This window comes from Leptonychotes weddellii, chromosome 2 (genome assembly GCF_054177405.1).
Source record: "Leptonychotes weddellii isolate Sample4059 chromosome 2, ASM5417740v2, whole genome shotgun sequence".
NCBI classification, from domain to species: domain Eukaryota; kingdom Metazoa; phylum Chordata; class Mammalia; order Carnivora; family Phocidae; genus Leptonychotes; species Leptonychotes weddellii.
This window is the reverse complement of record NC_138370.1, coordinates 42,588,213-42,601,214: the sequence shown is the minus strand read 5'-3', so window position 1 is coordinate 42,601,214 and position 13,002 is coordinate 42,588,213. Positions and strand designations below refer to the sequence as shown.

The 13,002-nt window shown below is 38.1% G+C and overlaps 1 protein-coding gene across 3 annotated transcripts in view; it reads left to right on the top strand.

Moving 5' to 3' along the window:
* The window catches only part of KIF13B (kinesin family member 13B), a 201,145-nt gene that overhangs the window by 77,657 nt on the left and 110,486 nt on the right, over window positions 1-13,002 (top strand). For all 3 annotated transcript variants that reach the window (XM_081810654.1, XM_081810659.1, XM_081810662.1), the window contains exons 8-10: window positions 768-902; window positions 3,480-3,592; window positions 4,783-4,894. In XM_081810654.1, the coding sequence (XP_081666780.1) occupies window positions 768-902; window positions 3,480-3,592; window positions 4,783-4,894 (360 nt within the window). The remainder of the gene's footprint in view (window positions 1-767; window positions 903-3,479; window positions 3,593-4,782; window positions 4,895-13,002) is intronic.

Below are 13,002 nucleotides of genomic sequence, written 5' to 3'. Positions count from 1 at the left end.
CATCATGCTATCTCCTTTTTTTTTTTTTTTTAATATTTTATTTATTTGACAGAGAGAGACACAGCGAGAGAGGGAACACAAGCAGGGGTAGTGGGAGAGGGAGAAGCAGGCTTCGCGCCGAGCAGGGAGCCCAATATGGGGCTCGATCCCAGGACCCTGAGATCATGACCCGAGCCGAAGGCAGACACTTAACGACTGAGCCACCCAGGCGCCCCATGCTATCTCCTTTTTAACAGTAATGGCAATGAAGGAGTAAATCTGCAGAAATTTAGTTTCTTGATACTCTGTTTTCAAAAACAGGTCTGGTATAAAATACAATAATGTGGTGACAGTGTAATGCCTGCATGAAGGGGTTACAGTTATTTTTGTTTGTTGCTTATTCAAATAATCTGATTTAACAGTTGTCTTCTATTGCTTCTGTCATTAAAGAAACTAAATTTGTCGATTAGATGAAGTTTGGCACAAATCATTTGTCCATCTTATGGGTCTCCACATGTGGCTTCTAAATTTTTCTAATTCTTAGTCAAAGCTGCTATTTTATTTGGCACCTACAGAAAATAAATGTGTTTTGTTTGAGTTTTCAGAGACAGTATTGGCTGTTATATTCTGTGGGGCTTAATGTTCGTTGAGAAGCAAAGTATAAATGTGTAAACTCCAAATGTGGTTGACTGAGTAGTGAAACTTGTAATGCATTTCATAGGATAGCAGAGTTTTGATGTTTATTTGACAGGTAATGAAATGTGTGTCTGTGACTTGTTTCTACTTAGGATATTGAGTCTTTGATGTCTGAAGGTAACAAGTCTCGCACAGTTGCTGCCACCAACATGAATGAGGAGAGTAGTCGATCTCATGCAGTCTTCAAAATCACCCTTACACATACTTTATATGATGTGAAGTCTGGGGTAGGTATTCACATGCTTGACCTTTTTTTTTTTTTTTTTTTAATATTTCTAAAGTGGATCATGATTTATCATATTCTATTCCCTTCATGATGTGTTAGATGACTTAAAGTCCTAGCCAGCCATGGATATATTAGTTAGGACTCAGCATGACATAGAAGCCACTGTAGGTAAACAGAAAGGGATTTAATGGAGGGATTGGGTGATTACAGAGTTTTAGAACACTTGAGAAAGAATGGATTCTAGACTGAATCTCTAGGAATAACAATGTAGATATCATCCACCAAGGGTGGTACTACCTCTGAGCTGTGAGCTCAGGCCTGCCTGATACACAGGAGTTAGTAAAGCTGCCTCATGGTGAGGGGAAGCTGGAGAATGTAAACTGAGACACTTGTAGAAAACCTCCTATTTCCATGATCCTCTTGCCAAAAGAAAAAAGCCAAAACAGGCCAGGGGGATGACTTCTGCTTTGCTTCTGCTTTCCAAATCTGAAGCAAGTATATCTGCTTGGCAGAACCTAAGTCACATCCTGAACCCTGGCTGCAATTGAATGTGAGAAATGCAGTTTTCAGTTCCTCCCTGTCCAACTAAAGGAAGGTGGGACAGAAGTTAAACATGCTGATGGTTCACGGTCTCTGCCATAGCAATTTTTGAGCTTTAAAGTTGGATGGCTAGCTGTATAAGCTAATGTTAACTCTAGCTGATTTAGTAGAGATTGTTTTGAAATGTTACCTTCTGCTAAACAGCTAAGTATTAGAAGGAATAAACTATACTGGGGAAATTGTACTATAAAATCAGTAGATTTGTAGAATGATTTTTTGAGTATTTGGTTTTGAAGTTTATGAAGAGTAAACAGAGCCAGAAATGTATATGCTTCTACTGCACTGAAAACTTTTCCTTTTTCCTCTTACTTTTTATGTGAATATTTGCATATTTTATGATGATGCCTACCCCCAGCAAATCACTTTCAAATACCAGAAGCTAAAATAATCATGCTGGCAAAATGCTATATTTTGGCAAGATTTTCTTTTGCTGAAAGCATATTTTTCTTTTTTTTACCATCACAGCAAGATTAGTGTAACAACAAAAAGTTCTTTGTTTTCTATTTCCTTTTCAGCATAAAACAAAAAACGTACTGATGACTTTTTTTTTTTTTAACCAAAAGTACTTTTGATTTGGGAAGCTGAATATCCTTTTGTTAGCAACATGTTTATTTTTGGAAATAAATATAAATGTATATATTAAAGAAAAGTTTTTGTTTTGTTTTTTTTTTTAAAGATTTTATTTATTTATTTGAGAGAGAGAGAATGAGAGACCGAGAGCATGAGAGGGAGGAGGGTCAGAGGGAGAAGCAGACTCCCTGCCGAGCAGGGAGCCCGATGCGGGACTCGATCCTGGGACTCCAGGATCATGACCTGAGCCGAAGGCAGTCGCTTAACCAACTGAGCCACCCAGGCGCCCTATATTAAAGAAAAGTTTTAAGAAATGAACCAGTCTATAGATTTGGGCATTGCTTTTCCACATTTCTTGTATTGCTGCTGAAGTATAAAATATTTGTTATGTGTGTGATTATGTTATGGAATATTTTTGATAAAGGAAAATGTCAGTACATATTTATGTATATGTATATAATAACTAGAGAAATATGTAAATTTAATACCTGAAACTATGAAATAAGGGAATTACTATATATAAATAATATGAAAAATATAAGAAAGTATTGAGTTTTTGAGAGATCCTATTATGTAAAATATTAATTTTTTTAAGACCAATGAGAGTTGCAAATATTTTTCTCTCAGGGTTATTGGTAAATATTTTTAGATTTTAAGCAGTTTTATATCATATTAAAATTTGTATTTTATAAGTGCTTTCATATACTTCTCTATGAAAATTTTGTTGGGGGTGCCTGGGTGGCTCAGTCGGTTAAGCATCTGCCTTTGGCTCAGGTCATGATCTCAGGGTCCTGGGATCGAGCCCCACATCGGGCTATCTGCTCAGCAGGGAGTCTTCTTCTCCCTCTGTGCTCCTCCTCTCTCTATCAATTAAATAAATAAAATCTTAAAAAAAAAATTGTATTGGGTTCCCTTCAAAATGTCCCATTTTGGGGGGCACTATTTTCTGAGATAACTTTCACTCTTGTCTGGGTTAGTAGAGTTGGGTATAATTTTGTATCTATCTACTACTAGACTATACAGTTTTCTTATACTGTTTTTTTTTTTTAAAAAGATTATTTATTTTAGAGAGATCGAGAGAGTGCATGCTTGTGTGTGTGTGAGCAGGGGGAGGGGCAGAGAGAGAGAGAGAATCAAGCAGACTCCCTGCTGAGTGCAGAGCCCAACTCAGGGCTCGATCCCAGGACCCTGAGATCATGACCTGAGCCGAAACCAAGAGTCAGATGCCTAGCCAACTGAGCTACTCAGGCGCCCCTTCTTACACTGTTTTATAGCAGTGCAAACTAATTTTGAAATAACAGTAAATAATGTTTTAATAAAGGATTTAGATAATAAACTCATTTGGTAGAGATGTAGGACTTCCTGTATTCTTTAACTGTTTATTAGTATTTGTTGATTTACTTTCTAGACATCTGGAGAGAAAGTGGGCAAACTGAGCTTGGTTGATTTAGCTGGCAGTGAGCGAGCAACGAAAACCGGAGCTGCAGGGGACAGGTTGAAGGAGGGGAGCAACATCAACAAGTAAGTTTTCCAGAAGCTTTTATTATTTTACTGATTTAAGAGCCAAATGGGGGAACTTCTGTGGTTATTAAAAGAATAAGATGCTGGAATGATTGAAGCTATAATGAATAAATAATGGAGAATTTTTTTTATATATATATAGGCCTGAGCCTATTTTATGTTTTGTTGAGATGTCTGATGGGGCTGAGGAGCACAGTCGTCAGAGGTTTCTCAAGAGCAGCTGTATTGAGATCTGGGGCTCGGTAATTGTTCCAGCGACTGTTCTTGTGTATTGTAGGATGTTTAGTGGGATCCCTGGCCTTATCCACTAGATGGTGGTAGTACCTGCCACCTCTCTTTCCCCACCCCCAGTTGTGACAACCCAAACCTGTCTGTGGACCTTGCCAACATCTCCCTGTAGGGGCACAGTAGCCGGGTCTAAGCTATGGAAAAGGACCAAGGTAGTGGTCTTTTAGAGTCCAGCCGTTGATCTCAACATGGGTGTCACTGTCTGAACCAACATCAGCTTGTGTACTAGCCACATAGGGCTTTCCCTTGTATGACTGTTGTGGTGGTGCTCATTTATACCAAGAAGCTAGGGTTTTATAAAGTAATACTTTTGTGTACAAATTCCTTCATATAGTTATATGTTCTACCTCAAGCTAAATTATTAGCTCCTTGTGGGCAGGAATCCAGAAGGATGCATTATGAGAGTAACCAACTAGAGATCATAGAAGATCATCATCCAGATGCTATGCTATTATTGTATTATTGAATGGTGATATACATATAGATAAATGATATTACATATGATATGTGTGTAGATACATATGATATATATAGATACCTCATATACACACATACATATATGCAAATGTTTTTGCCTTATACTAAGTTGTAATTAATTATATTGTGTTTGTGGCTTCCTTTCTTAAAGATATGTGGTGTTTGTGTCTTTTCTTAACCTAGAGGTTTGCTGTTTACAAAAATGAAAAAAAAGTAATTGAGCTAAGCAGTTTTATTGCTTGCAGTAGTGTTAGAAGGATATCAGCTTTTAGAGTTTATGTGTTTTTAAACTGAGCAGCAAAATGCTGACAACAGTGCTATTCTCATGCAGGTACAATGCATCTTGATGTTCAGTTTTTGTGCTAAAATGTGACATTTGATATTCTCAGTTTTTTATGATTATTCCGGTTTGTTGCACCATGCAGGTCCCTCACAACCCTCGGTCTGGTTATCTCAGCCCTAGCAGATCAGAGTGCTGGCAAAAACAAGAATAAATTTGTTCCATATCGTGACTCAGTTCTCACTTGGCTGCTCAAAGTAAGCTCCCACCCCCACCCTTTCTGGCATACTCTTGGTGGTTGGTAGAAAAGAAGAGAAGAGTAGACTGTTAATCCCTCCTATCATTTCTTTTACCAGTGTTCAAATTTAAAATCATTACTCTCTCACATGATAATCATGGATTTAATAGATTAAACACCTGATTCATCAGAACCTGGAAGGAATGGGATTTGAGGCACACAAAACCACACAGTTGCCTTTGAGATTTTGAGGTGTAGAAGAAGAACCTCATGCTAATCCTATAGCAGATTGAGTCAAAGGAAAGGATTTCCACTGTCTTATAGACTCCGCTGGACTACTCTGTCTTTCTCACAGACTCCTTTTGTTTGACTGACATTTTGGACCTTGTTTTTCTGATTAACATCAAGACTACTCATGATCACTTTAATTTACTTTTAGCTTTCTAATGTTGTTTAAGGATACAGAATAGAGCACACAGTCATTCATTTGTTAATTGATTCAGTATGTATGAGAGAAATGGAAATGAGAAAGAACAAAAGCTATGAAGTGCTTATGAGGAGAATGTAAAGAAATGTGGGACCCTCCTTGCCCTCTAATTGCTCAGGGTCTGGTAAGGGAGATAAGATGTGTACACGAAATATTAGAACAAGAGTCAGTGATTCCATGAGAGAGATAGTAAGGACACGCAATAGGAGTTTAGTGAAGAGAGAGGCTATTTCCAGGTCTCTTCCAGTCCTCAAGGTCCCTTTAGTCTATCGAGGTGGTGTGATGGATTGGATATTGGATTAGGAACTAGAGGATAGAAAATCCAGTGACAGTTTAACTCTGTATAGAGTTGCCAACCTGGAACAAAATATTTTACTTAATACTCCTTTTCCTTTTCTATTTTTTTTAAATGAAGAAGTGATTTAATGAGCCCTGTGTAGTTTTGTGATGAGTTATTCTCTCATCGATCAAGAATTTATTGAATGCCTATTACTGTGGTTAAGGGGTTGAGAATATAAAGATGAGTTAAGCACAGGTTTGCTTAGTAGAAGACACAACTTTTTTTTTTTGGCTATTTTTAAATTTTATTTTAATTCCAGTATAGTTAACATACAGTGTTACATTAATTTCAGGTGTACAATATTCAGCACTTCCATACAACACCTGGTGCTCATCACAAGTGTACTCCTTAATCCCCATCACCTATTTCACCCATCCTCCCACCCACCTCCCCTGTGGTAACCATCAGTTTGTTCTCTATAGTTAAGAGTTGGCTTCTTGGGCGCCTGGGTGGCTCAGTTGTTAAGTGTCTGCCTTTGGCTCAGGTCATGAACCCAGGGTCCTGGGATCGAGTCCCGCATCGGGCTCCCTGCTCGGCGGAGGGCCTGCTTCTCCCTCTCCCACTCCCCCTGCTTGTGTTCCCTCTCTCGCTGCATCTCTCTCTGTCAAAAAATAAATGAAATCTTAAAAAAAAAAAAAAAAAGAGTTGGCTTCTTGATTTGTCTCCCTCTCTCCCTTTTTTTTTTTGTCTTCTTTGCTTCTTTGTTTTGTTTCTTAAATTCTACATATGAATGAGATAATTTGGTGTTTGTCTTTTTCTGACTAATTTTGCTTAGTATTATACTCTTTAGCTCCATCCACATCTTTGCAAATGGCAAGATTTCATTCCTTTTTATGACTGAATAATATTCCACTGTGTATATATACCACATCTTCTTTATCCATTCATCTGTTGATGGACACTTGGACTGCTTTTGTAATTTGGCTATTATAAATAATGCTGTTATAAACGTATGAGTGCATATATCCCTTTAAATTGGTGTTTTTGTATTTCGGGGTAAATACCAGCAGTGGGATTACTGGATTGTAGGGTAGTTCTATTTTTAACTTTTTGAGGACCCTCTGTACTGTTTTCCAGAGTATACCAGTTTTCATTCCCACCAAAAATGCAAGAAGGTTCCTTTTTCTTCATATCCTCACCAACACTTGTTTTTTGTGGTTTTGATTTTAGCCATTCTAACAGGTGTGAGCTGATATATCATTGTAGTTTTGATTTGTATTTCCCTGATGATGAGTGATGTTAAGCATCTTTTCATGTGTCTGTTGGCCATCTGTTTGTCTTTGGAGAATGTCTGTTCATGTTCGTCTGCCCTTTTTTTAATTGGATTACTTCATTTTTTTGGTGTGGCTTTGTATAAGTTCTTTAAATATTTTGGGTACTAACCCTTTATTAGATAAGTCATTTGCAAACATCTTCTTCCATTCAGTAGGTTGCCTTTCAGCTTTGTTGATGTTTCCTTCACTGTGCAGAAGCTTTTTATTTTGATGTAGTCCTGATAGTTTATTTCTGCTTGTATTTCCCTTGCCTCAGGAGACATATCTAGAAAGATGCTGCTACGGCTGATGTCACAGACATTTCTGCTTGTGCTCTCTTCCAGGATTTTTTGTGGTTTCAGGTCTCACATTTAGGTCTTTAATCCATTTTGAGTTTATTTTTGTGGATGGTGTAAGAAAGTGGTCCAGTTTCATTCTTTTGCATGTAGCTGTGCAATTTTCCCAACACCATTTGTTGAAGAGACTTTCTTTTTCCCATTGCATATTCTTTCCTGCTTTGTCAAAGATTAATTGACCATATAATTGTGGGTTTATTTCTGGGTTTTCTGTTCTGTTCCATTGATCTATATGTCTTGTTTTTGTGCCAGTATTATTCTGTTTTGATCACTACAGCTTTGTAATATAACTTGAAATCCAGAATCGTGATACCTCCAGCTTTTGTTTTTCAGAATTGCTTTGGCTGTTTGGGGTCTTTTGTGGTTCCATAGAAATTTTTGGATTGTTTGTTCTAGCTCTGTGAAAAATGCCTGTAGTATTTTGATAGGGATTGCATTAAATGTGTAGATTGCTTTGGGTAGCATAGATATTTTAACAATATTTGTTCTTCTAAGGTGACACAACTTTGACTTAGTCCGTGACATGTTTGTAAAGGAAGTTGGGTTTTCTCCTAGTTTCTACTCTGTCAAAGGGTTATTGGTATTCAACTTTACTTTCTAAAACTCCGCACACCATTTAAGCATGCTTTATTAAGTGAAACTGGCCACAGTAGAAAATCAGGTAGAGTACTTCCTTTGGCCAAAATGCAAAAAAAATTAGAAATTTAAAACAAAAGGATAAATAAGCAAAGTTTGATAATTAAAAACCACTTGTAGATAACTCTTGAATTTAAGGGGCATTACAAAACATTTCACTACCAAGGAAATAATTGTGCTGGTCTTCACGTGTCAGTAATTAACCTTGAAATCTCATTTGTTTAATTTCCAGAAGGAATTTTTTTTTTTTAAAGATTTTATTTATTTATTTGAGAGAGAGAATGAGAGACAGAGAGCACGAGAGGGAAGAGGGTCAGAGGGAGAAGCAGACCCCCCGCTGAGCAGGGAGCCCGATGCGGGCCTTGATCCTGGGACTCCAGGATCATGACCTGAGCCGAAGGCAGTCGCTTAACCAACTGAGCCACCCAGGCGCCCTCCAGAAGGAATTTTGATATTAATTTCTTCCTCAGACTTTCCACAGAAATATTTCTTGATCATTCATGATTATTCCCGGGATGTGCCTGATTTAAAAGACATAATATTCACTGTTGTGTTGTTTCATTGTTATTACCTCAGTCCATTTAAACAAACACTAGGAAGTATCTTTTATGAAGTTAATTCACAAACTTAAAATGGCCCAGGTAATTATTGAGTATCCATTCCATAGGCTGGAGGCCAGGAAAATCAAGTACCATGCAAAGCGCTTCATGTACATGATCTCGTTTACTTCTCTGAAGGCAAATGGTAGTGTCCCCATTTTACAGATGTGACAGTGGTCACAAAAACAAGATTGGAATCAGGGTTGACCTCACTGTCCATCTTCTCTTGCCTAGGCTATATATTGTACATCTTGCCAAAGGTCACTTTTCATTAGAAGGAGAAGCACTTCACTTTTACCACATGTTAAGAGAAACTTGTGAAAATACTTGAACTGAGGAACAAAACTGAACATTTTAAAAAGTCAGTTTATCTTCTGTTTAGTAAAATTAGGTTGTAATTGTAACCTCTGTGTATTAATTCTTAGGCTAAAAAAAATGAAGTTTTCTTGATTTTTGTCATACTTTTTACTTAAAAAACATATGACCTTCCACAAGCGGGGCATTTTTACAAAACTTATTCTGATGTTTAAACATTTTTCCCGAAGACCTCTCGGAATTGATTGATACACAAATCATTCTCCTTAGAAGTGGCTTTTATGTTCCTTTCACTCTCTCCTTCTTTAATTCTAAATTAGTCTAACTCTTCCCGATCCTTGTTCGATTTCATATGATTCTAGTCTCGTCCAACATAACTATCATTGAACTCATAAAATTGTTGATAAGGTTTGCAGTTTCTTTTAAAAGTGTTTTTGCATTGTATTTGCATTATAATTGTGTTATGCTCTTGATATTTACAGCATCTGGGAGTCAGAGAAGATGACTGCCCTTGGTGATTTGTGGGGGGATAGATGTGAGTGCTCTTCTTGCTCTTCTCTAGCGCTTCTCTCGGTGGGTGGAGTGGTTACTCATTTGGTAAGTGGTCAGTGGAGAACTGTTTCTTATTAAGAGGTTTTTTGCTCCTCTGTGTAATCTTCTAAATGTGAACCTCTTAACATCAAATAATTTCTGGTAATAAATGCTCAAATAATGAGTATCTTTTGACTTAATCCACCTTTTTCCATTATTACTGCCACTTACCTAATGGAAGCAACTTTCATCTCTTGCCTGGATGATTGAAACATTTCCTTCGAGCTTTCCATTCCATCCTTTATAGTAAGTTGTAATATCTTAAAAATTAATACTCTTCTTAAACTTCAGTCTCTTCAGTAACTCTCTTACAGGCCATTATGATAAAGTCCAAATTCTTTAATGACTTGTGATTTACTAGGCCTTCAGTATTCTGACTCCTCCCTATTTCTTACTGTTCATCCTGCTCTTGCTGTGATCAGTTCTAGCTAAGTGATGAGTACTCTTACTTCTAGGACTTTACTCTTACTCTGCTTGGAACATTCTTCCTCCTCTCTTCAGTCTCTCCTCCTACATCCCTCCGCACTAGCCTTTATCTGGATGATGCTTATTCATCTTTAGGTCTCAGATATCACTTTCTCTGAAAGTCGTCCCTAACCTTTCAAGACTGGGCTTTCTGCTCATTCTGTTTTCTATGACCATGCTGTGTTTATCCCTACTCTAGTTCTTACCATATAGTGTTTGCTTACCAGTGTCACCCTCTCGATGGTAAACTCTGTGAAGAGCTGAGTGAGTGAGTACTTTCAGCTCTGCTCTGAATAGCGTTATGACGTTTGGTTAAGTCTGTCAGTCTTCCTGGGTCTCAATTTCTCATCTGTAAAATGAAGTAATTTCATTAGATTACTTCAAAGAGTTCTTTCAGCTTTAAAAAGATCCTGCCTTCCAAAATTCAATTTCTTTCCTATGTCCATTTAATTTTCAGTTGCTACATTTGAAACAAAGCTCATCTGATTTGCCTAATTAAACAATTAAAGAGTAACAAGAAGCTTTATACTTTCTCCTTGAATGAGTGCCAGTTCTTTTGTTGCTATTTCCTTCTTGCTAATGGCACGGGGCCATTTTTGAATATAAGCATATTGTTACTCGTGCACAAGGGCTTTTAAAATATCAAGTATTGGGGCACCTGGGTGGCTCAGTTGGTTAAGTGGCTGCCTTTGGCTCAGGTCATGATCCTGAGGTCCTGGGATCAAGCCCCGCATTAGGCTCCCTGCTCCGCAGGAAGCCTGCTTCTCCCTCTCCCTCTGCCTGCCTCTCTGCCTGCCTCTCTGCCTACTTATTCTCTCTCTCTCTGTCAAATAAATAAATAAAATCTTTAAAAAAAATAAAAAATAAAATATCAAGTATTTGTCGTTTGCCAGGTTTCCTTTTCTCAGCACAAGTTGAAGCACAATATCTATGCCTTTTCACGTTGGTCATAATTGTCACAAATCCCTTTTTACCCAATAGCATTTGCTGTTCATGTGGGCTAACAGAATGCAGTAGTTCTTGAAGGGCAGCACTCCCCATGGTGCTGCTAGTGACTGAACTGTAATCTGAGATGTCATTCCTGTGATCTTTATATATAACATTGGAATGTCATTAATGTGCATCTTGACATTCTTGTGTAAGTTGCCAAAGCTGGGCACCAACGGTGTGAGATCAGTGTCTAGAGGCGAAGAGGAAAGCAAGCAATCATACAGACTTGGCAGAAGTCACTTCTGCCTTCTAGAGCCCAGATTACTTATGTTTCCTTCCTTTTCATGTGTTAGAGTGTATTTCCTTCAGAGGTAGAATTAAGCTGTGTTTTCTGTGGAAAACCGAATTTTCAGTAGCGGATTGTCACATTGTCAATCACACACACACACGTTGTCTGGGATTGTATTGAACTGTTAGCATGACCTAGGGAATTATTTTGTCTCTGGTGGTAGGACAGAATAACTTGGAAGGCTGTCTGGCCACCTTACTTGTTCCTCAGGTCTGAGCTCTCTCTATATTGCCAAGTGTGACTTTGTTACTGTGTAATTGTGGGTAGCTGTGAGGGAGTAAAAGTCATATTGGACTTGAAGGTGGAACACCACTGGATTAGAATATTGTTCAGTTTACAAGTTCCAGATCTTTAGGCAGAGTATTTGACCTTCTTTGTTAAACAAACCTCTGGTTCTTTTTTTTTTTAATCAGTAAAATAATCCAATTCACAAAAGGCTGAGAGGACTAAGTCAAGTCTGCCCAAAGATGGTATAAATCACAGATTGCGCAGACAAATTTTAGATATGTTGATATTGGAAAAACTTTATATCTTCAAAAGTAAGAATTTTATATCTGTCCAAAGCTGCCCAAAGTAGAGTTGGCTTTCTTATGACCTGTGATGCCCCATATTGGCCTATTTGAGTCTTCTCTCTATCTTGAGAATCTATAATTCAGTGATATTCTATTGCTGAAAGAATTGAGTCTCTTTTTTTGGGTAATTATTTTCATCTTGAGATGGTATGTTAGTGTATTATTAGTTATCTATTGCTATGTAACAGGTTACCCCTAAAACTTAACAGCTAGAAATAACAATCATTTATTATCTCATAGTTTCCATGGGTCAGGATTCTGGGTGTGATCTAACCAAGTGGTCTGGCTGGGGTCTCTCATGTGACTGCAATAAAGTGTTATCCGGGGTGGTCAGTGCAAGGTTTGACTGGGGTTCGATCTGCTCAACTAAGTGGTTGTTAGAAGGCTTCAGAAGACCTGTTTCCAAATTCACTCTTGAGGTCTCTTCATAGGGCACCTCACCTCATGATAGTGGTTTCCCAAGAGTGAGAGAAAACACATATAACAGAAGCCATGGTCTTTTCATAATCTCATCTCAGAAGTGACATGCCATCTGCTCTATTCTATTCCTTCTGCTCTATTCTGTTCCTTAGACGTAAATCAAATGATTAAGAATTCCTCATATCGGGGCGCCTGGGTGGCTCAGTTGGTTAAGCGACTGCCTTTGGCTCAGGTCATGATCCTGGAGTCCCGGGATCGAGTCCCACATCAGGCTCCCTGCTCAGCAGGGAGTTTGCTTCTCCCTCTGACCCTCCTCCCTCTCATGCTCTCTGTCTCTCATTCTCTCTGTCTCAAATAAATAAATAAAATCTTTAAAAAAAAAAAAGAATTCCTCATATCAATGAGATCATATGATACATGTCTTTCTGTGATTGACTTATTTCGCTCAGCATAATACCCTCCAGTTCCATCCACGTCGTTGCAAATGGCAAGATTTCATTCTTTTTGATGGCTGCATAATATTCCATTGTATATATATACACACCACATCTTCTTTATCCATTCATCTGTCAATGGACATCTTGGCTCTTTCCATAATTTGGCTATTGTGGACATTGCTGCTATAAACATCGGGATGCATGTACCCCTTCGGATCCCTACATCTGTATCTTTGGGGTAAATAACCCAGTAGTGCAATTGCTGGGTCATAGGTAGCTCTATTTTCAACTTTTTTTTTTTTTAATAGAATTGACAGAGACAGAGGGAGAGGTAACACAAGCAGGGGGAGTGGGAGAGGGAGAAGCAGGCTTCCCGC